General features: G+C 51.0%; 1 protein-coding gene and 1 long non-coding RNA gene across 15 annotated transcripts in view; one reads left to right on the top strand and one right to left on the bottom strand.

The window, feature by feature from the left end:
• The window catches only part of LOC135245461 (uncharacterized), a 277,471-nt gene that overhangs the window by 182,109 nt on the left and 75,337 nt on the right, over positions 1-20,025 (top strand). The gene's annotated exons all lie outside the window — the stretch shown is intronic.
• Positions 1-20,025, bottom strand: part of magi2a (membrane associated guanylate kinase, WW and PDZ domain containing 2a) — a 156,796-nt gene that overhangs the window by 98,217 nt on the left and 38,554 nt on the right. For 12 of the 13 annotated variants that reach the window (XM_064319159.1, XM_064319162.1, XM_064319167.1 and 9 more), the window contains one exon: positions 11,449-11,565. In XM_064319159.1, the coding sequence (XP_064175229.1) occupies positions 11,449-11,565 (117 nt within the window). Of the gene's footprint in view, positions 1-11,448; positions 11,566-15,355; positions 15,671-20,025 lie in introns of those variants that run through there. The other variant, XM_064319168.1, reaches the window with a different exon arrangement.

Below are 20,025 nucleotides of genomic sequence, written 5' to 3'. Positions count from 1 at the left end.
AGACTCTCTAATTATATTAAAGAGGAGAGCTGGGGGAGAGGCCCCCCCCCCACCCCCGCCACTGGGATTCACACCAATCAGCAGCTCCAGCACTTCCAGTGGAAAGTAACCAAGCTCCACATATCCAGATCGTCCAGTTACCCATAAAATACGCAATACAATATGTACATAGCAAAGATAATAGTAATACGAACAGCTATGATCGAATATGATGGAAACAAGCTCCACATACCAGATCGCCAGTTACCATAATAGAATAATAGATAACAATAGCAATATGATATAGTAGATAGCTGAAACAGCTATGATCGGAGATAGTGAAGTACAAGCTCACATATCCGATCGCCAGTATCATAAATACGCAACAATGTACAATAGAATATGTAATAGTAACAATGGCTGAAAGGCTTTGATAATCTGTGAGGATGATTGTATGCGCCACCAAGTGGTAAGTGCTGTGTGGTCGTGTGATGTCTTGAGCAATGAGTAGGATGTATGAGGTTGTTCTGGAGCACCACAATGCACGTGTGACACTAGCAACACATTTTTTAAAAAATCCCCTTTCGATTTGCAGTTTCACTGGTGTAGCAGCCATCTTGTATCAAAAAAAATTAAAAAGGACATGCTTTAATAATTGGCAAAAATACAGGTTTTGTCTGTGTGTGTATGCATGTGTGAGAGTGTATGAGTGTGTGAGTGTGTGTGTATGTATGTGTGAGAATTGGAGTGTGTGTATGGTGTAAAGCTGGTGTGAGTGTGTGTGTATGTATGTGTGAGAATTGGAGTGTGTGTATGTGCGTGTGAGTGTGAGTGTGTATGACTGTGTGTGTATGACTGTGTGTGTGTGTGAGTGTGTGTGTGTGTGTGTGTGTGTGTGTGTGTGTGTGTTGAATAATAGATGTCCTGCATGGTTCCTCGGTGCTGTGGCGCGGCGGCGGCGGCGGCGGCAGCTCTGGGAATGGCGGATGAATATAGATGTTTCCGGAACAATCTCTGCTCTCTCCCGCCCACCTCCAGCCCTGTCCCTTCTCTCTCCCGGGCCACGGCACTGGGGCTGAATATCGCCACGGCGCCTGGGGGGGGGGGGCCTTCAAAGGCCCGCACTGTGACGAGAGCTTATTCAAACGGCCCCCCCCCCCCCAGGCCCCCCCCGGGACGCTCTTATCGACGGGTCCCCGCCCGTTCTCCCGCCACGGCGGGAACTGTACTCACATGCCCGGCTCCCCTCGAGCGCCCGGGAGCGGAGGCCGCGGAACGAAAGAAAGCACGAAAAGAAAATAAAATAAGAAAAACGCCGCGATACAAATCAAGGAAACGCGTCGGGCGAACGGAAAGCCGCGATAGGAATGACGGAATAGAACAAGAGCGTCCGAAAACCGGGCACGATATCTACAGGCCGGGCTTTCCGGAGCCCCGAATTCGGGGGCCCCAACGGGGAGAAAAGGCCCCGTCCCCGTCTGTGAGTCCCGGACTCTGGGGGGGGTAAAAAACAGCGTTTGTGTTTTTTACGATCGACGTGCGGTTAATTACGGGGGGGGGGGGGAGGGTCGGGGCGCGCCCAAACGATCGCGGTCGTTCGAAGCGCGGGCGGGGGGGGGGGGGAGAGCGGTGCGATTAACCGGACGTGGCGGGACGTCTTCGAAAACAAGCGTAGGCTTTAATTCCTGGGGCTTGGCGGCTAATTATGAGGTGTCGCGGCGGGGCGGGGCGGGGGGGAGGGGGTGGGGGGGCGGCAGGGGGGCCTCGCTGCGGCAAACTCCGGCCCGGTTACGGCTTACTCGTCCGTACTGTTCTACAGGGGTGCGGACAAACTGCCGTCAACAAACACACGGCCATCTGCTGCAGGCCCAAGCATACTCAGCGTGTGTGAGAGAGAGAGGGAGCGAGAGGGGGAGAGAAAGAGAGAGAAAGAGGACGAGAGAGTGGGGGAGAGAGAAAGAGAGAGAGAGGAGGAGAGAGCAAGGAGGGAAAAAGGGAGAAAGAGGGAGAGAGCAAGAGGAGGAGAGACAGAGAGAGAAAAAGGGAGTGAGAGAGCGGGGGAGAGAGAGGGAGAGAGAAAAGGGGAGGGGGGGAGAGAGCAAGAAGAGGAGAGAGGAGAGCGAGTGGAGGTACGGAGCGAAAGATACAGGAACAGAGTGAGTGAAAAGGTGAGAGAGGGGAGGAGAGGGAGGGAGGGAGCGGAACAGAGGGAGTGAGAAAAACACTGTGCGTAACATTTGTCAACAATAAAAAGTGTTTGTCGAATTGCTATTTACACAAATGCATGTTATCAATTTGTGATAACTGACAGCAGCATTGTTGCTGGTATTACTTCCAAACAGTTATATTCGTGGTTGTGCAACTCAGTCACATTTAAATATGAATACAAACTGAAATGTGAGAATACAGGGAGGCAGGGAGAGAAACAAACAGAGAAAGACAGAGAGAGAGAGATGCTAAAGGCTCACCATATAACAGCCATAAAAACACAACTACAAGGAAACAGAAAGATGGAGAAACACAGACTCCTCGTTCCTTGCATCCTTTCCTTCCCTCCTTAGGCTCCACCCGACCGAGGACACGAGGAAAGGACGCGAGGATGGAGGAATCGAGGAAACGCGTGCAGCACGAAGGCCAAAGGGTCAGTTTGAACCCGGGTCAGTAACGGATGAGGCAGAGGGGGAGAGGTGCATCCACGGGTTCGACAATTTATTCGCCAAAGTCAGGAGCTGACAGCGTGGTCGTTTCATACTTTTAGTCGGTGCTTTGCGGCAAATATTCATGCTTTTGGTACAACGTTAAAATGAAATCCGCTTTCAGAAAGACAAAATGTTTATTCTGAGCAACAATTCGAAGGAGAGAATGGGAAATTGATTCCGACAATAGCTGATTCCGGCTCAGCATTTTATGAAAATGTTTCTTAAGATGCAAATATCAGAAACGCATACCAAATATGTTCCATTGTCACTGTAGGTTTATAGTTAAACAAATCTGTAGACAAATGCAAGACAGAACTAAAGTCATAAAAGTAGAAGTCTGAGATCCTTACAGCATCAAATATCCTCCTTTCCACAGATGTACAGATATATCTCTCTCTCCCACACACACACACACACTCTCTCTACCTCTTTGACACACACACTCTCTCAGACACATACACATACACACATTCTCTCTCTATCTCTCTCGCGCACACACACACTCGCTGCCTCTCTCACACACACACACACACACACACACACACACACTCAGACACTCAGACACACACACTCTCTCTCTCTCTCTCTCACACACACACACACACACACACACGGTCCGCCCCTACACTGTCTCACGCTCGCCGGGCGCGCTCAGTAAACGTCTGTGCGTGGCCCTCCCCCTCCCCCTGCCCTCTCTCCCCAGAGAAAGTGGCCGCAGACGCTCGGAACAATCCGGAAGCCGGATCACTTCCAGCGCCCGCTCGGATAATTCCTCTCGTTTCCCACTGGTAGGGGAACGATTCGTGGCTCGTGTCATAAAATGGGGGACGGGTAGGGTTGTCATGGCTACGACAAGGTGGGTGGGGACCGAATGAAGGTTGCCATGGAAACCCACGGCGGGGTCAGAGGGCGGTCGGGCAAAGGGGAGGAAGTGGGGGGGGGGGGGGACGGCGGGGAACGATGAGCACGCTGCCCCGCTGACCCGTCGGAGGGTCCGGAACGTTCCGGCGAGAGGGAACGCCGCGTCCCCTCCTTGATCCACGTCAATATCTGCCCCCCACCCCCCCACCCCCACCCAAGCTGTGTCTTCGGATCGCTTCAACAGCGGAGGTAAAAAAAAAAAAAGAAGAAAACTTTGGCGGGAGACGATGAACAGCCCCGCGTAGCTGAGCTCCAAAGGCCCTCTAACCCCCCTGGCCCGCGCCGGGAGGCGGGGTCAGCCGAAGCCAGCCAGGGTTCCGCAGGGCTACCGCCGCGCTCTCCCCCGCGCCGGTGACGCGGATATCCTCCGGCGGGGAGCACCGCCTGCTCCTTTCGGGAGTTCGCACCCTTGGAAACCACGTTAGGCGCGAGACGGTCGCCCCGGGGCCGCGGGCGTCAGGGTAACACGTTGGGCTGGAGTGGGCGGGAAGCGCGAGGCGGCTGACCTGAGAAGCACCCCAACCGGTTCAACATTCTGAATAAGGAAGTAAATAATAATAAAACTCATATGACTATGACTACGGCTACTACTGCTGCTGCTACCGCTAACACTACAGCTCATACTGCTGCTGCTACCGCTAACATTACGGCTAATACTGTTACTACAGCTCCTACTGCTGCTGCTACCGCTAACATTACGGCTAATACTGTTACTACAGCTCCTACTGCTGCTGCTACCGCTAACATTACAGCTAATACTGTTACTACAGCTCCTACTACTGCTGCTACTGCTGCTGCTACCGCTAACATTACGGCTAATACTGTTACTACAGCTCCTACTGCTGCTACTACTGCTACTGCTACTGCCACTGCTTCTACTTCTGCTACTGCCACTACTGCTGCTACAGCTACTGCTACCACTACTGCTGCTCCTGCTACTGCTGCTACTGCTACTGCTACAGCTACTGCTACCACTACTGCTACTGCTGCTACTGCTACTGCTACTACTACTACTGATGATACTGTTGCTACTACTAATTGAGAAGTATTAATTTATTATTAATAATAATAATAATAATAATAATAATAATAATAACAATCTTCATTCTCAGATACAGCATCTATAAAATGAGTGCAGTCACTCTCACTCACTCACACGCCGCAGTCACACGCCGCGCGCATACCAACGCGGCTCAGCCCGCAGCCGCCGTCCTTCACCTTCAGACACGACCAAGCCGAAGCGCTCCTTAAGGGAGCGTCATGATTTTCCCGCCGAAAAAGGGCGGCGGCTAACACTCGTCCGTAAGTAAAAAGGGGGGTGGGGGTGGGGGGGGAAGCTAATTGATTCCAGGCCGCGGACTGACTCATCGCTACCTTCTGCCCGCTCTGCCGGGTCATTCGCAGAGCTTCCCTCGGCGCAGCCAATGAGCGGTGACATCATCCGTCCTCAGGCCCTTAACCGGTGTACGGCGCGAAGGAATACACGGTCCACCGGTATTCATCCTCTTCACTTGGCCAATGAGGGCATTTCTCCAGTATTGGAACTCTGCTAATAAGAGAGATTTGTGGGCTAGATTGGAAAGATATGCTCCTCAGGCAAGCAACAGTCTTGCTCTAATTTGGCCAGGGAAGGCTAATCTTGAGAAAAAGAACTCTATGGTGAAGCAGACGAGAGTTGTGGGCTAGCTTGGGAAAAGCAAAAACCACTGCCACCCTGAAACAGGAAAGGGCCTTCCCCAAACTGATGCCACAACATTGGAAGCACAGAATTGCCAAGATTGTAACTGCATTAAGTTTTTCCTTCACTGGAACTAAGGGGCCCAGCCCAAACCATGAAAAACAGCCCCAGACTAAGAGGCGTCCAGAAACTTTTGGCCATATAGTGTATTTCCGTTAATCTCAAGATATCAGGCCATTATAGTGTCAATGAACTCAACACAAAGCACAGTTAATCTTTAGCGCATGTGTCTGTCACACGTGGCTATTACTAATTTATCATATAGGACGTACAGTACATTATTAAAAATAAACTGTTGATGGTTATTCGACAGTAATAGACATTAGGTAAATGTGCTATTGAGATGGTGGCCAGGTTGGCCAGTGAGCCACCAGAAACAGCTGCTATTTGGAGCACTGATGATAACTGCATGGGGACTCAACCTGGAAACCCAGGCCAGATTAATATCATATTTACTAAAATGTAATAAAAACAACAGTGCGTTTGTTTTACAGTTCTATAACACAGTTATTAATACTTTATTATGCGTTTATAACAGCATCCTGTTCTGAAGTGGCACAGAAAAGGCAAGGCCTTTTATTATGTTCATCTGGTTTGCACTGAGATGCCGGTCGCTGTCCTTGGTGCTGAATCCACTCACATTAATCTTGAGAAAAAGAACTCTATGGTAAAGCGGACGAGAGTTGTGGGCTAGCTTGGGAAATTATGGTCCTCCAGCAAGCATTTACTCCATTCTAATTTTGCTAAGGAGGGCCATTTCGCAGTATAGAAACTCCGTGGTAAAGAGGCAGAGATTTGTGGACTAGTGTGGGAAGATATGGTCCTCAGGCAGGCATTTCCCCTTCTCCAATTTGGTCAAGAAGGGCTATTCCTCAGCATAAGAGCTCTATGGTGAAGAGACAGATTTGTGGGCTGGTGTGGGAAGGTATGAGGGTCAACGGTGAAGAGGCAGAGAGGGCTGTGCTTGCTAGTTAAAGTATGGTCCTCCAAATCAGCATTTGTCCTTTTTTAATTTAACCAAGGAGGGCTATCCCTCAGCACAAGAGCTCTATGGTGAAAATGCACAGAGTTGTGGGCTAGCTTGGAAAAAGACGGTCCTCCATCCAGAATGACTTGTATGCTAGTCTAGCCCATGAGGGATGTTGCACAGTACCAAAACTACTATAAGTGGGAAAGAGGTAGAGAGTAGCGGGCAAGCTAAGGAGAAGATATGGTGCTCCTGTAAGTGTCAGTCTTACCCGAATTTGGCCAAGGAGAGTGCCCCCTAGTGGCACAAAACACCACTTCCAAAAGCAGCTTAGTTTAGACAGTTTTTCAAGGATCCCAAAGGCGTTGGATGGGGTTGAGGTCAGGGCTCTGTACAGCCCGGTCAAGTTCTTCCACGCCGATCTTGACAAAAACCACTGCCACCCTGAAACAGGAAAGGGCCTTCCCCAAACTGATGCCACAACATTGGAAGCACAGAATTGCCAAGATTGTAACTGCATTAAGTTTTGCCTCCGCTGGAACTAAGGGGCCCAAGCCCAAAGCATGAAAAACAGCCCCAGACTAAGAGGCGTCCAGAAACTTTTGGCCATATAGTGTATTTCCGTTAATCTCAAGATATCAGGCCATTATAGTGTCAATGAACTCAACACAAAGCACAGTTAATCTTTAGCGCATGTGTCTGTCACACGTGGCTATTACTAATTTATCATATAGGACGTACAGTACATTATTAAAAATAAACTGTTGATGGTTATTCGACAGTAATAGACATTAGGTAAATGTGCTATTGAGATGGTGGCCAGGTTGGCCAGTGAGCCACCAGAAACAGCTGCTAATTTGGGAGCACTGATGATAACTGCATGGGGACTCAACCTGGAAACCCAGGCCAGATTAATATCATATTTACTAAAATGTAATAAAAACAACAGTGCGTTTGTTTTACAGTTCTATAACACAGTTATTAATACTTTATTATGCGTTTATAACAGCATCCTGTTCTGAAGTGGCTCAGAAAAGGCAAGGCGTTTTATTATGTTCATCTGGTTTGCGCTGAGATGCCGGTCGCTGTCCTTGGTGCTGAATCCACTCACATTGTGCAGCCAGTGAATGGGGCCCTGTATGCATTGCTTCACTTCCTGTTTAGATTGCTTGCATTCTATTCAGCTCTTTCAGTCAGAAAATGGCTAGTTTGATAGACATGAAGGCTGCGGTACATGTACGTTTAGGCACTTAGGAGATGCTCTTAAGCAGAGGTTACGGTTCTCCATACTGGGCATTCAAACCGCTCGGTTATTTGCTGAAGAAATTCAAGTGAAGCGCCTTTGCTCAAAGGTGCAACAGCAGTGCCCTACCTGAGCATCAAACTGGCAACCTCTGTCTTAGAAGCCCAGCTTCCTAACCACTGCTACGCTGCCATCATTTGCTACAGTTGTTACACGTAACGCGAATGCCTGGAACTCGAGCAATTCATGGCTCTAGACCCAAGAACATTCAGCAGTAGTTTCCAACTCTGTTCCTGGAGATCTACCGTCCTGTAGGTTTTTATTTCAACCCTAATTTGGCACATAGGGTTGGAGTGAAAACCTACAGGACAGCAGATCTCCAGGAACAGGACTGAGAGCTATTGACATACAGGATGTGTTAACAAAACAGTTCATTAATCAGTTTCATTTTCATACGGCACTCTTCACATCAAGGTGCCCCAAGGCACCAAACAGGCAAAAGAAAACATCTTGCAAAAAGAAAAAATAATCACAAAAGCAAAACACGATTCAGTCAGTTAATTACAGGTTACGTAAAAGTGCGATCTTACTAAAATGGCAGTCGGTTCTGCATTTCAGATCTAGCCGGAAGAAAGTTCTACGGTCAGCGAGATCAGCGAGCTAATGATGGCGGTCCAGCTCACCCGCGGCGATGGCTGGGCGTCATCGGTTCACCGCGCAGGGGGGCGGACCCTCAGCATCGGCACGGAAACCGTTCGGGGAGCCGAATCCCGTTTTCTTTCTACATACTGTCTTCTGCTGAATCTACACCCCGCCCCGCCCCGCCCCGCCCCCCACCCCAGAGGAACACCCCCATTTCCCCGCCCCATTTCCGTAAGCGATGATGTCATCACAATACTGAACTCTCCCGCAGTCCTGAAAAACGCGCACGCCGCGTGCCTGTGCGTCCGGGCGGGGCGACTCTGGCCCTTTTCTGGCCGATTTCACATCGCCGTGACGACCTTGAGCCGAGAACTGAGGCGCATTGCTTCAGCCCTGACAAAATAATGCCCGTCTCTTTCTCACGTACACCCCCTGGTCTCCATTCTCTCTTTCTCTCTCTCGCCCTCCCTTTCTCTCTCTCTCTGTCCATCTCTGCCCATCTCCATCATTCTGTCTCTCTCCCCCTCTCCTCCCCTCCCTCCCTTTCTGTCTCTCCCACCCTCTCTCTCCCTTCCTCCCAATCTCTCTCCCTCTCTCTCTCTCTCTCTCTCTCTCTCCGTCCCTCTCACTCCCTCTCCATCCATCTCTGTCTCTCTCCCTGTCTCCCTCCCTCTCTCGGCGTGTTCTAATCGAATCGCCGCACACCTCCAGCGCCGGCGCGTAAACGATCCCCCGCCTCGACCGAACGGCGCGGGCCCGGCCGGCCGGAGGGCCATAAAAAGGCCGTTAAATCTTCTCTTCGGGGCCGTGCGCGTCTCTGCGCCGTCCCTCCGCGTTAGGAAAAACGCTTCTCCAGCCCATCTCCATAAATTTCCAACGGACGTTCGAAGCGAAAGCAGCTACTCGGAGCAAACTCGCTAATCGCGTTCGCTCACCTTTTTTTTTTTTTTTGTTTCAGGCGACGCAAACGTCATCGCCGGATCTCGGCTCGGAACGTTCTTGTGGCGAAAGGTCAGGGGGGAAACGGCGTCTAGGCGTTCAGGTGAAATGCCGGCCACGTTCGGCGAGAGAGCGAAAGTTTTCGAGCCGCCCAGGACGTCCCCCCAGTCTACGTCCAGGTAAAGCCTGAGCTATGTTGGGGTTAACCTGGTCTGCTTTATGTCCAAACATCTCTCAGCCTAGTTTTTTTTTTACCTCTCTAGATTCCGGCTTTTGTTCACTGGGATTTGAGCCCTTTTGTTTCTTCAAGTCTGTGGAGCAGTAAAAAAAAAATAAAAAAAAATATGAAAAATCTATCCGGGTGGCGTTGCCTTAAACTAATTCCACTGTGCTCTCAGACGCCCGGGCCAGACGTTCAGATCCCAGAAGGCCCTGACTACGGTTGTCGCGGAAAGAAAGGGGGAAAAGCAAACTCAGACGGAAGGAACAAAAAGGTAACGAGACAGCCACTGACTAATAGCGCAGCCGACCGGTTCTGGATTGGCTGCTTCACAAAGGCCACCGCGCCGCTAAGTCAACTCTGCTGTCGCTAAACCCGCTAGCGGCACTTAGCGTTCATAATCACGCTGTCCTTTCGTAGCTTTTTTTTTTATGGGGGGATTTGGAAACAAAAGGAGAAAACGACTGAGCCGAGGTGGGGCGGGGCGGGGCGGGGTGGGGTGGGGGGGAAGAGGAGGGGCTGCAGGAGAGCAGATTCGTATTGGAGTTTCACGCCACCTTATATCATTACACCAGATGTTTATGTGATCTGACATTTAATTTTTAAAAAAAATGTAATTATGAACTTACAGCTGCGAACCGCGCGCATAGTCGGCCAAAACCGCTTCCCCCCCGCGGCCTGAGAGGACGGCCGCTGCTCTCTCTGCCGCGGGTTACGACCCCGAGCCAGGACAACGGGACGGGAGCAAACGCCAGCGTAGCCACGTGTTCCCACGAAGCGTACTAGCGGCAGCGGTGTTGGCAGCAGGTTCGTGCGTTTGTGACCTTCTTGGGGGGGTGGGGGGGGGGCCCCACACAATATATCTTGTTCCTGGCTTGAGAATTCATGGCTGCGGCCCTGGCTGGATCGTCTCCGGCTTGTCGGTTATGGATGATCCTGAATGGCCTGCTTTCGGCATAATAATAATAATAATAACAATAATAATCCATCTTGTGGGAAAAAAAGTCACGCGTTGCACCCAGTGTAGTGTAGGAGACGTCAAGACTGTTCTTGCTTTAAGGTGACAAAACATTGGCCAGTAATTTGCGGGACTTTGGTTAAACAAATTTCCTGCTATTATTAAAGCACACAATTTTAATCCATCTGCTACCCGCACCCCCCCCCCCCCCCCCCGCCCCCCCATGGACACGAACACGAAGCCCTTCTGAAGAGGGAAAGGCGCGAAACCAGAACGCCGCGTTAGAATAGCCCCGCCCGCTGCGGAAGACACCGCCCACGTCCTCAAACGGCCATGTTGCGTTCTGAAGATAAACACGATGTACGACGAAAGAGGAAAAAGCCTGCTCAAGAACCACGCGGTACGGTTTTAACCCGTTAATAAACCGACACGTTAGAGAGTACGTTATCTACAAAAGGAAAAAAGCGTGCCGCAAACAGCAGTATCTATGGCAGACCTAACACTGCGGTCGTACAGCAAGCACAGCGTCAAACGCAAAACCCAAAAACGGCGTTTTAAAGCCAACATCACAGGAACAGCGCCTACACTATTAAAACAAAACCCGCAGAAGCACGACGGCAACTTGTTTTTAGATTAAAGCACAGGGCCAAGACAGCCGTCTACACCTGGCTTCAACACCGAGTTTGCGAAACGCAATTTTTTTCCACGCGAGTCCTACGTCGCAAGGGCCGCTTCACACATTTCCCCGCACCTGTTGTTCCTCAACGCACCGCGATGGATATAAGAACCCTGTCCAAGTTAACTTCGGTAAACACTTCAGCTGTTGAGTAAGGAGACCTGGCGCACAGAGATTTGGCACGTTCCACGAACAGGACGAGGCAGAACCGATGTTCGGACGTCTACAACAATCTTCCCCGTCAAACGCACCAGAACCACAACAGGAGATTTGTTGTACACAGGCGACGGTCCCCACAAAGGTTCCGTTTTGCACACGGCAACGAATACCGAGGAGGTTTCTTCATTCCTTCAGATAAAACCTGCAACTGACCTCAGCTTTTCGTACGTCAGAGATTTTTTTTTGGCCAGTGACTACTTCCGGGTCAAGGGGGGGTCAAGCGCAAAAAGGCCCCAGGCTGACTCACAGGGAATGGTCCGGAGGTAGAGGTTGTCCCGGATGATCTGCTGCAGCTCGTGGTCCAGCGAGCCCTTCTGGAAGCGGAGGTTGAGGTAGTGGCGGAGGTCTTTGTCCACGACGCCCCCTGCAGGACAGAAGAAGAAAAAAAAAAAAACGCTGTTAGCCACTGTAAAAAAATCTCAAAAGCAGGGCCCTTTTAAGCCCCTCTTCCCAGGAGGCCGCGGGGCGGGCTGGTTTTTGCTCGCGTTGCGGACGAGGGCATCGGCTGCTTATTCAGACTCGGTAGCGAAGGAAAAGTGTAGCATCCTAATTAGCGCACAGCGCTTCAAGCTAATTTGCCGAGCTCATTCGACACCCGGCTCTTTGGCGGGATTGAACATAAAATTGCAACCGTAATTATTTTCTTTTTAAACGGTACAAAAGTTATGAGAGCGAGCTGACAAATCGCATCTTTTTTCTTTTTCTTTTCTTTTTTCAGCTTTATTGGACAGAACGGGGCGGAGAGGCAGAGGAACGGGGAGAGAGAGAGAGAGGGACAGACGACGCGACAACCCGTCGCGCGGCGGGGATTCGAACCGCCGACGTCGCGGCTCGCAACGAGACAGCACAGACGGCGCTCGACGAGGCTACGCCGAATCTCGTCTTCGGCGGTTTCGAGCGGCTCGCCCCGCTTAGCCCAGCCTCTCTCTCTCTCTCTCTCTCTCAGGCGGGGCCGCACCGGTCGCCAGGTTTTGGCACGACGGCAGAAACCGGCAGAGGCCCCGGAGTTAGCCTCCAGGACGGCCCGATTCGGGCGGGGCTCCAGGAGACCCGCCCACAACGCTCCCGTACGGAGCGGAGCGGAGCGGAGCCAGCGAGCGCTCACCCCCCAGCACGGACAGACAGCTGAAGCTCCATCACCAGGACGTATGAGTGCGCCATTAGCTAACAGGCCTTTTAGCCAATGGAGAATATAAAGCACATAAGAATACATACTGAGGAGAGCAGGCCATTCAGCCCATCTAGAGCATAAGAACATAAGAATACATACTGAGGAGAACAGGCCATTCAGCCCATCTAGAACATAAGAATACATACTGAGGAGAACAGGCCATTCAGCCCATCTAGAGCATAAGAACACATACTGAGGAGAACAGGCCATTCAGCCCATCTAGAGCATAAGAATACATACTGAGGAGAACAGGCCATTCAGCCCATCTAGAACACAAGAACATAAGAACACATACTGAGGAGAACAGGCCATTCAGCCCATCTAGAACATAAGAACATAAGAACACAATGAGGAGAACAGGCCATTCAGCCCATCTAGAGCATAAGAATACATACTGAGGAGAACAGGCCATTCAGCCCATCTAGAGCATAAGAACACAAGAATACATACTGAGGAGAACAGGCCACTCAGTCCATCTAGAACATAAGAACATAAGAACACAATGAGGAGAACAGGCCATTCAGCCCATCTAGAGCATAAGAACATAAGAACACAATGAGGAGAACAGGCCATTCAGCCCATCTAGAACATAAGAATACATACTGAGGAGAACAGGCCATTCAGCCCATCTAGAACATAAGAATACATACTGAGGAGAACAGGCCACTCAGCCCATCTAGAGCATAAGAATACATACTGAGGAGAACAGGCCACTCAGCCCATCTAGAGCATAAGAATACATACTGAGGAGAACAGGCCATTCAGCCCATCTAGAGCATAAGAATACATACTGAGGAGAACAGGCCACTCAGCCCATCTAGAACATAAGAATACATACTGAGGAGAACAGGCCATTCAGCCCATCTAGAACATAAGAATACATACTGAGGAGAACAGGCCACTCAGCCCATCTAGAACATAAGAATACATACTGAGGAGAACAGGCCATTCAGCCCATCTAGAACATAAGAATACATAGTGAGGAGAACAGGCCACTCAGCCCATCTATGTCCATCATTTACCAACAGACTAAAGGGCATCCAGCACTGCATCATGCCTGGCCTTGAACAGCCCAAAGATCCTCCACCTGCCTGTACTACATGACCCGGGAGGACTTTCCAAGCACTGACAATTCCCTGCTCAACCACGATCTGTGTATGTTCTCCTTTAGTGAATCTGTCCCCATGTTCTGCTGAGAGAACCCACCATGAATACCAAGGGGCCGCTATCTACTTCATACGTGTCAATTCCTGTGATGTCAGAAACCACGAACGCGTTTAATAAGAAGCGTTCGCTCCTCACCCACATCAACAGTAACGGTGATGCACTAGCTCATTTGCATATTCCCTCCCATGCCCCTGCCTCCACCCGCCCCCCCCCGGGTGCGGTGACATCGCCGCCTCGGGCGGACGCACGCGCGAGCGTCAGAGACGAGGGCCGGCGGCGGGACGGCGGTGGCCGACGACAGAGCGTTTCCTCGAAGCTGGCAGCGGCGGCGGCGGCGGACGTCGAGAAAAAAATGAAACATCTTAAGGCGGGGGAGAGCCGGCTGTCATCCCAGTCACAGACGCGCTGCTCACCGTCCAGATTCACACGCAGACCGATCCGATTCACAGCTTCCAACGCTAGCTTCACGCCGCCGTGTGCGCTGCAGCCATGTCAACGCTCTCTACGGCGTAAATGCTGAACGCGCCCGCGATTGCAAACGCGGCTTGCGTCGGGCCGGGGCAAATCCTAATCCGGTTCACGCGAGAACGTCGTTCGATCGACACTTCGCCAAAAAAACGTGCCGTTGGAATCTACCCTTCAGGCGTTCCGGCACGCTGCGCCGGGATTTAAACTCGTCTCGCTCGCTGTTTCAGAATCTGACCTAAACGTGTGAAGAGAACGCGTTAAGCGCGAAAGCCAACGCAAGAAAACGGAATCGCCGGACGTAGCGGATAAAAAAAAAAAAGTCTACGCCCGGTTTTTTTTTTTTCTCCCCCCGTGAGAAATTCCTCTCCGGCGTGCGTTCAGACGGGAGCGTTAAGCAGGCGGAGCGTTAAGCAGGCGGCGCGTTCAGACGGCCGAGTGCACGGACGGAATGCAAAACCCGGCGACCGCGACGAAAAAAGAGACGCGGGAGGAGAAAAAAAAAAAAACGTTTGTTTCGCGAGCGAGTCGAAGCGGACGCGTGTGTGCCACGCGTTACGGGCAGCGGGCGGGAAAACGCTCGCCACACACACACACACACACACACACACACACACACACACACACACACACACACACACACACACACACACACGCGCGCGCTCACTCTCGCCAGCCCTTCAGACTGATTTAAAATCAAAGCACACTCTCCTATGACGGCAGGGACGGAGCCCAGTTATGTCGCGATAGCGCTCCAGCCCCTCGCGTGCGTTTTTTTACATTTGCGTTTTTTAAATCGCGAATCGGGTTCGCAAAAATCGGCCGTTCGGCAACAAGCAGCTACAGCACGACCAAGAAAACGAAAGGAGGACCGTCTCTGTCCGTTCGGAGGAAGAGGAAGAGACGGAGAAATTCAAGCAGCAAAAAAAAAAAAAAAAACGAGAGCCACTGCTGTGGAGTGACAGACATGATCTCTCTTTCTCTCCCTGTCTGTCTCACACACACGCACACACATGCAAATACAGACACACACACACACGGTCACATATACAGACACGCAAACAGTATGCAGACACACAGACAGCTTCGCAGAGACACACGTACGGACGGACACACACGCAAGCAGCGCGGGGCTCGGAATCACGGACACACAACGGCAGACAAACGGGGAGAACCGGGGCGCACAAAACACACACACACACACACGCGCAAAACACACACACACACACACAGACGCTGACACAGACACAAAGACAAAGGCACACAAGCGCACGCACACGCAGTAAAAAAAAAACACAAAACGAACGCAGGCACGCGAGCCGGAGCTCGGCAGAAGGAAGGAAGGGGGCACCTCTTTTCGGCAGCCGGTGTAGACGCTGCGCACGTCTGAACTGGGTCGGTGTTTTTTTTCCTCCCTCTCTCCCTCTCTCTCTCTCTCCCTCCGCCGCGGTACGTCCACGAGTCCGGTCGCTGGGTTTATCTTCCCCCCCTCGCGCCCCCCAGCTCCCTCTTCCTGGCTCCGCTCTCTCTCTCTCTCTCTCTCTCGGCCCCTTTTTCACGATGCACCCCGAACGTCGTCGGTGGCGGTGGCGGCGGCGGCGGCAGCAGCGACGCAGACAGCCTCCCCTCCGCGGCTGGGCTCGACACAGAGACCCGGGGAGAGCGAGGAAACGGGAAGGAGAGAGAGAGAGACGACGAGCGTCGGGAGGCAACGGAGAGAGGAGCGGGGGTTGGGGGGGGGGCTGCTGCGGTTGCGAGGTCCCGGAGCTCCCCCTGGCGGTCGCTGGCAGGTACTGCGGGTCGGCTATGGTGAATGGGTGGGGGGGAGGGGGTGTGGGGGGGAGGGGGTGGTTGCTTAGCGACACACGGCGAGCATGCCTGCCTTCCCTGCAGCAGGACCGTCCACTCCTCGCGGGAGTCGCTCGCATGTCGGGGGGGGGGGTGAGGACACACCGCTGACGTTTCAAAACCAGAAACCGCGTCACGCCAGCAACAAAACAAATGTTTTTAAAGCCTCTGAAAAAAGCACGTGACAACGACTCAACGGCAGAAAAGAAAAGCACTGACCAAACGACCGACTGACCGACCAACCAGTCGCGCTGGTCTCCTGGCCTGTTACAGTAATGTTCCCGTTACAGTCGTCACATTAGACTTGCCTGTTACAGTAATGTTCCCGCTACAGTCGTCACATTAGACTTGCCTGTTACAGTAATGTTCCCGCTACAGTCGTCACATTAGACTTGCCTGTTACAGTAATGTTCCCGCTACAGTCGTCACATCAGACTTGCCTGTTACAGTAATGTTCCCGTTACAGTCGTCACATCAGACCTGCCTGTTACAGTAATGTTCCCGTTACAGTCGTCACATCAGACTCGCCTGTTACAGTAATGTTCCCGTTACAGTCGTCGCATTAGACTTGCCTGTTACAGTAATGTTCCCGCTACAGTCGTCACATTAGACTTGCCTGTTACAGTAATGTTCCCGTTACAGTCGTCACATTAGACTTGCCTGTTACAGTAATGTTCCCGCTACAGTCGTCACATTAGACGTGCCTGTTACAGTAATGTTCCCGCTACAGTCGTCACATTAGACTTGCCTGTTACAGTAATGTTCCCGCTACAGTCGTCACATTAGACTTGCCTGTTACAGTAATGTTCCCGCTACAGTCGTCGCATTAGACTTGCCTGTTACAGTAATGTTCCCGCTACAGTCGTCACATTAGACCTGCCTGTTACAGTAATGTTCCCGTTACAGTCGTCACATTAGACTTGCCCGTTACAGTAATGTTCCCGCTACAGTCGTCACATTAGACTTGCCCGTTACAGTAATGTTCCCGCTACAGTCGTCACATTAGACTTGCCTGTTACAGTAATGTTCCCGCTACAGTCGTCACATTAGACTTGCCTGTTACAGTAATGTTCCCCTTACAGCCGTCACATTAGACTTGCCTGTTACAGTAATGTTCCCGTTACAGTCGCCACATTAGACTTGCCTGTTACAGTAATGTTCCCGTTACAGTCGCCACATTAGACTTGCCTGTTACAGTAATGTTCCCGCTACAGTCCTCACATTAGACTTGCCTGTTACAGTAATGTTCCCGTTACAGTCGTCACATTAGACTTGCCTGTTACAGTAATGTTCCCGCTACAGTCGTCACATTAGACTTGCCTGTTACAGTAATGTTCCCGCTACAGTCGTCACATTAGACTTGCCTGTTACAGTAATGTTCCCGCTACAGTCGTCACATTAGACTTGCCTGTTACAGTAATGTTCCCGTTACAGTCGCCACATTAGACTTGCCTGTTACAGTAATGTTCCCCTTACAGTCGTCACATTAGACTTGCCTGTTACAGTAATGTTCCCCTTACAGTCGTCACATTAGACTTGCCTGTAACAGTAATGTTCCCGCTACAGTCGTCACATTAGACTTGCCTGTTACAGTAATGTTCCCCTTACAGCCGTCACATTAGACTTGCCTGTTACAGTAATGTTCCCGCTACAGTCGTCACATTAGACTTGCCTGTTACAGTAATGTTCCCGCTACAGTCGTCACATTAGACTTGCCTGTTACAGTAATGTTCCCGCTACAGTCGTCACATTAGACTTGCCTGTTACAGTAATGTTCCCGTTACAGTCGTCGCATTAGACTTGCCTGTTACAGTAATGTTCCCGCTACAGTCGTCGCATTAGACTTGCCTGTTACAGTAATGTTCCCGTTACATTCGTCACATTAGACTTGCCTGTTACAGTAATGTTCCCGTTACAGTCATCACATTAGACTTGCCTGTTACAGTAATGTTCCCGTTACAGTCGTCACATTAGACTTGCCTGTTACACAGTAATGTTCCCGCTACAGTCGTCACATTTGACTTGCCTGTAACAGTAATGTTCCCCTTACAGTCGTCACATTAGACTTGCCTGTTACAGTAATGTTCCCGCTACAGTCGTCACATTAGACCTGCCTGTTACAGTAATGTTCCCGCTACAGTCGTCACATTAGACTTGCCTGTAACAGTAGTGCTCCCGTTACGTGTCACGCGGTCGCGGCGGACCTGCCTGTAGCGGGGGGTGCTAACGTCGTGCTAACGTCGCGCTAACGTCGCGCTCTGTTTAGCAGCCCTGTTGGTTCGGGTAATCGCAGGGGCGCGGCTATCGAAAGCGCTCCCGGTTACCAGAGCTGCCGTTTGCACCCCGCACCCCCCCCGCTAAATGACCTGTTACTGCAGGGCTGGAGCCATCTGGCGAGACGCAGGTAGGGTGTGTGTGTGTGTGTGTGTGAAAGACAAAAACAGAGAGAGAGGGGCAGAGAGAGGGGGAGAATAAGTGTGTGTGTGTGTGTGAAAGACAGAAGGAGAGAGGGGCAGAGAGAGGGGGAGAATAAGTGTGTGAGAGAGTGTGTATATGCCTGTGTAAAAGGTGCAGGCTGACCGCTGTTTCAATCATTTTCTTAAAATGTGAAAGAACGTACTGAGGCAGAATACTGGAAATCCCTCCACAGCAGACAGTAATATTCACTGCAGTCTCTTTCCCTTCCACTCCAGTCAGGATGGCTGAGTGAGAGCCTCCCAGTCTGTTTATCACAGTCTCTCCCTCCTCTCCATCACACACACCTCTCTCTCTCTCTCCTCTCCCTCACACACATCTCTCCTCTCCATCACACACATCTCTCCCTCCTCTCCATCACACACATCTCTCCCATCTCTCTCTCCTCTCCCTCACACACATCTCTCTCTCCTCTCACTCACACACATCTCTCCCTCCTCTCCATCACTCACATCTCTCCTCTCCCTCACACACATCTCTCCCTCCTCTCCATCACTCACATCTCTCCTCTTCCTCACACACATCTCTCCTCGCCCTCACTCTCACATCTCTCCCTTCTCTCCCTCACACACCTCTTCCTCCTCTTAAAAAAAAAGCTTAATAAAAGCAAAAACCTGTTGTTGCGCTGTGCATTCTGGGGGCTGTAGGCAGGGAGGCGCAGAGTTCAGGGACTTGTAGTTTTCCTGAATGATATACACCCCCAGTAAAAATGTACATGAACAATTTGGTCTGGTCCGTGTGGATGTGCGTGGAGGGCGATGAGGTTGTAAAAATATTCATTAGGCGTTGTGCCGCCTTATTAATCTATCCAAATGGCAGACTGCTCATTGTTATATGTGTGTGGCGTTCCACTACAATGGAGGAGGTTATTTGCTTTTACGGCAGACAGAACACACATATGGTGGTAAATGGACTGAAGCTCACAGAATGAAGCACACGTGCATGTGCCACGCACGCACACACACACACACACACATACACACACACACACACACACGCACACACACACATACACGCACACACACACACACACACACACACACACACACACACCACACACAACACGACACACCTACACACACACATACACACACACACACAACACACACACACACACACACACGCACACACACATCACAGCACACAACACACACACACACACGCACGCACACACACACAACACACACATGCACACACACACACACACACACACACATACACGCACACACACACACACACACATACACACACGCAGACACATACACACACACATACACGCACACACACACACACACTCACATACATGCGCACACACACATACACACACGCAGACACATACACACACACATACATACGCACACACATGCACACACACACACAGACATACATGAGTTCATGTCCAAGCTGGCGCATGCAGCGCAGTCACACACGCACGTTTACAGTAGACGGTAGAACCGGGGAGCCTTTTGCATACAGATGAAATGAACGCGGACGCGCGGGGTTATCGGAAAGTCTATTTAGCTGAACAGAGTGAACACGGAAGATGACAGTGTTACCAAGTGCAACAGAACTGGCAAGATTCTTCAGATCCAACCAAATGAAAACAGTCTATAAATACACAGTCTACTTAGTTCTGATTGTGAAATACAGCCTTACTCATGTGGCAAATGACAGAGAGCAGCTGCTCTAACCCAGCAC

Source organism: Anguilla rostrata, chromosome 19 (assembly GCF_018555375.3).
Source record: "Anguilla rostrata isolate EN2019 chromosome 19, ASM1855537v3, whole genome shotgun sequence".
NCBI classification, from domain to species: Eukaryota; Metazoa; Chordata; class Actinopteri; order Anguilliformes; family Anguillidae; genus Anguilla; species Anguilla rostrata.
Note: the sequence above shows the minus strand (reverse complement) of the source record. Positions and strands in the feature narration are given on the sequence as shown.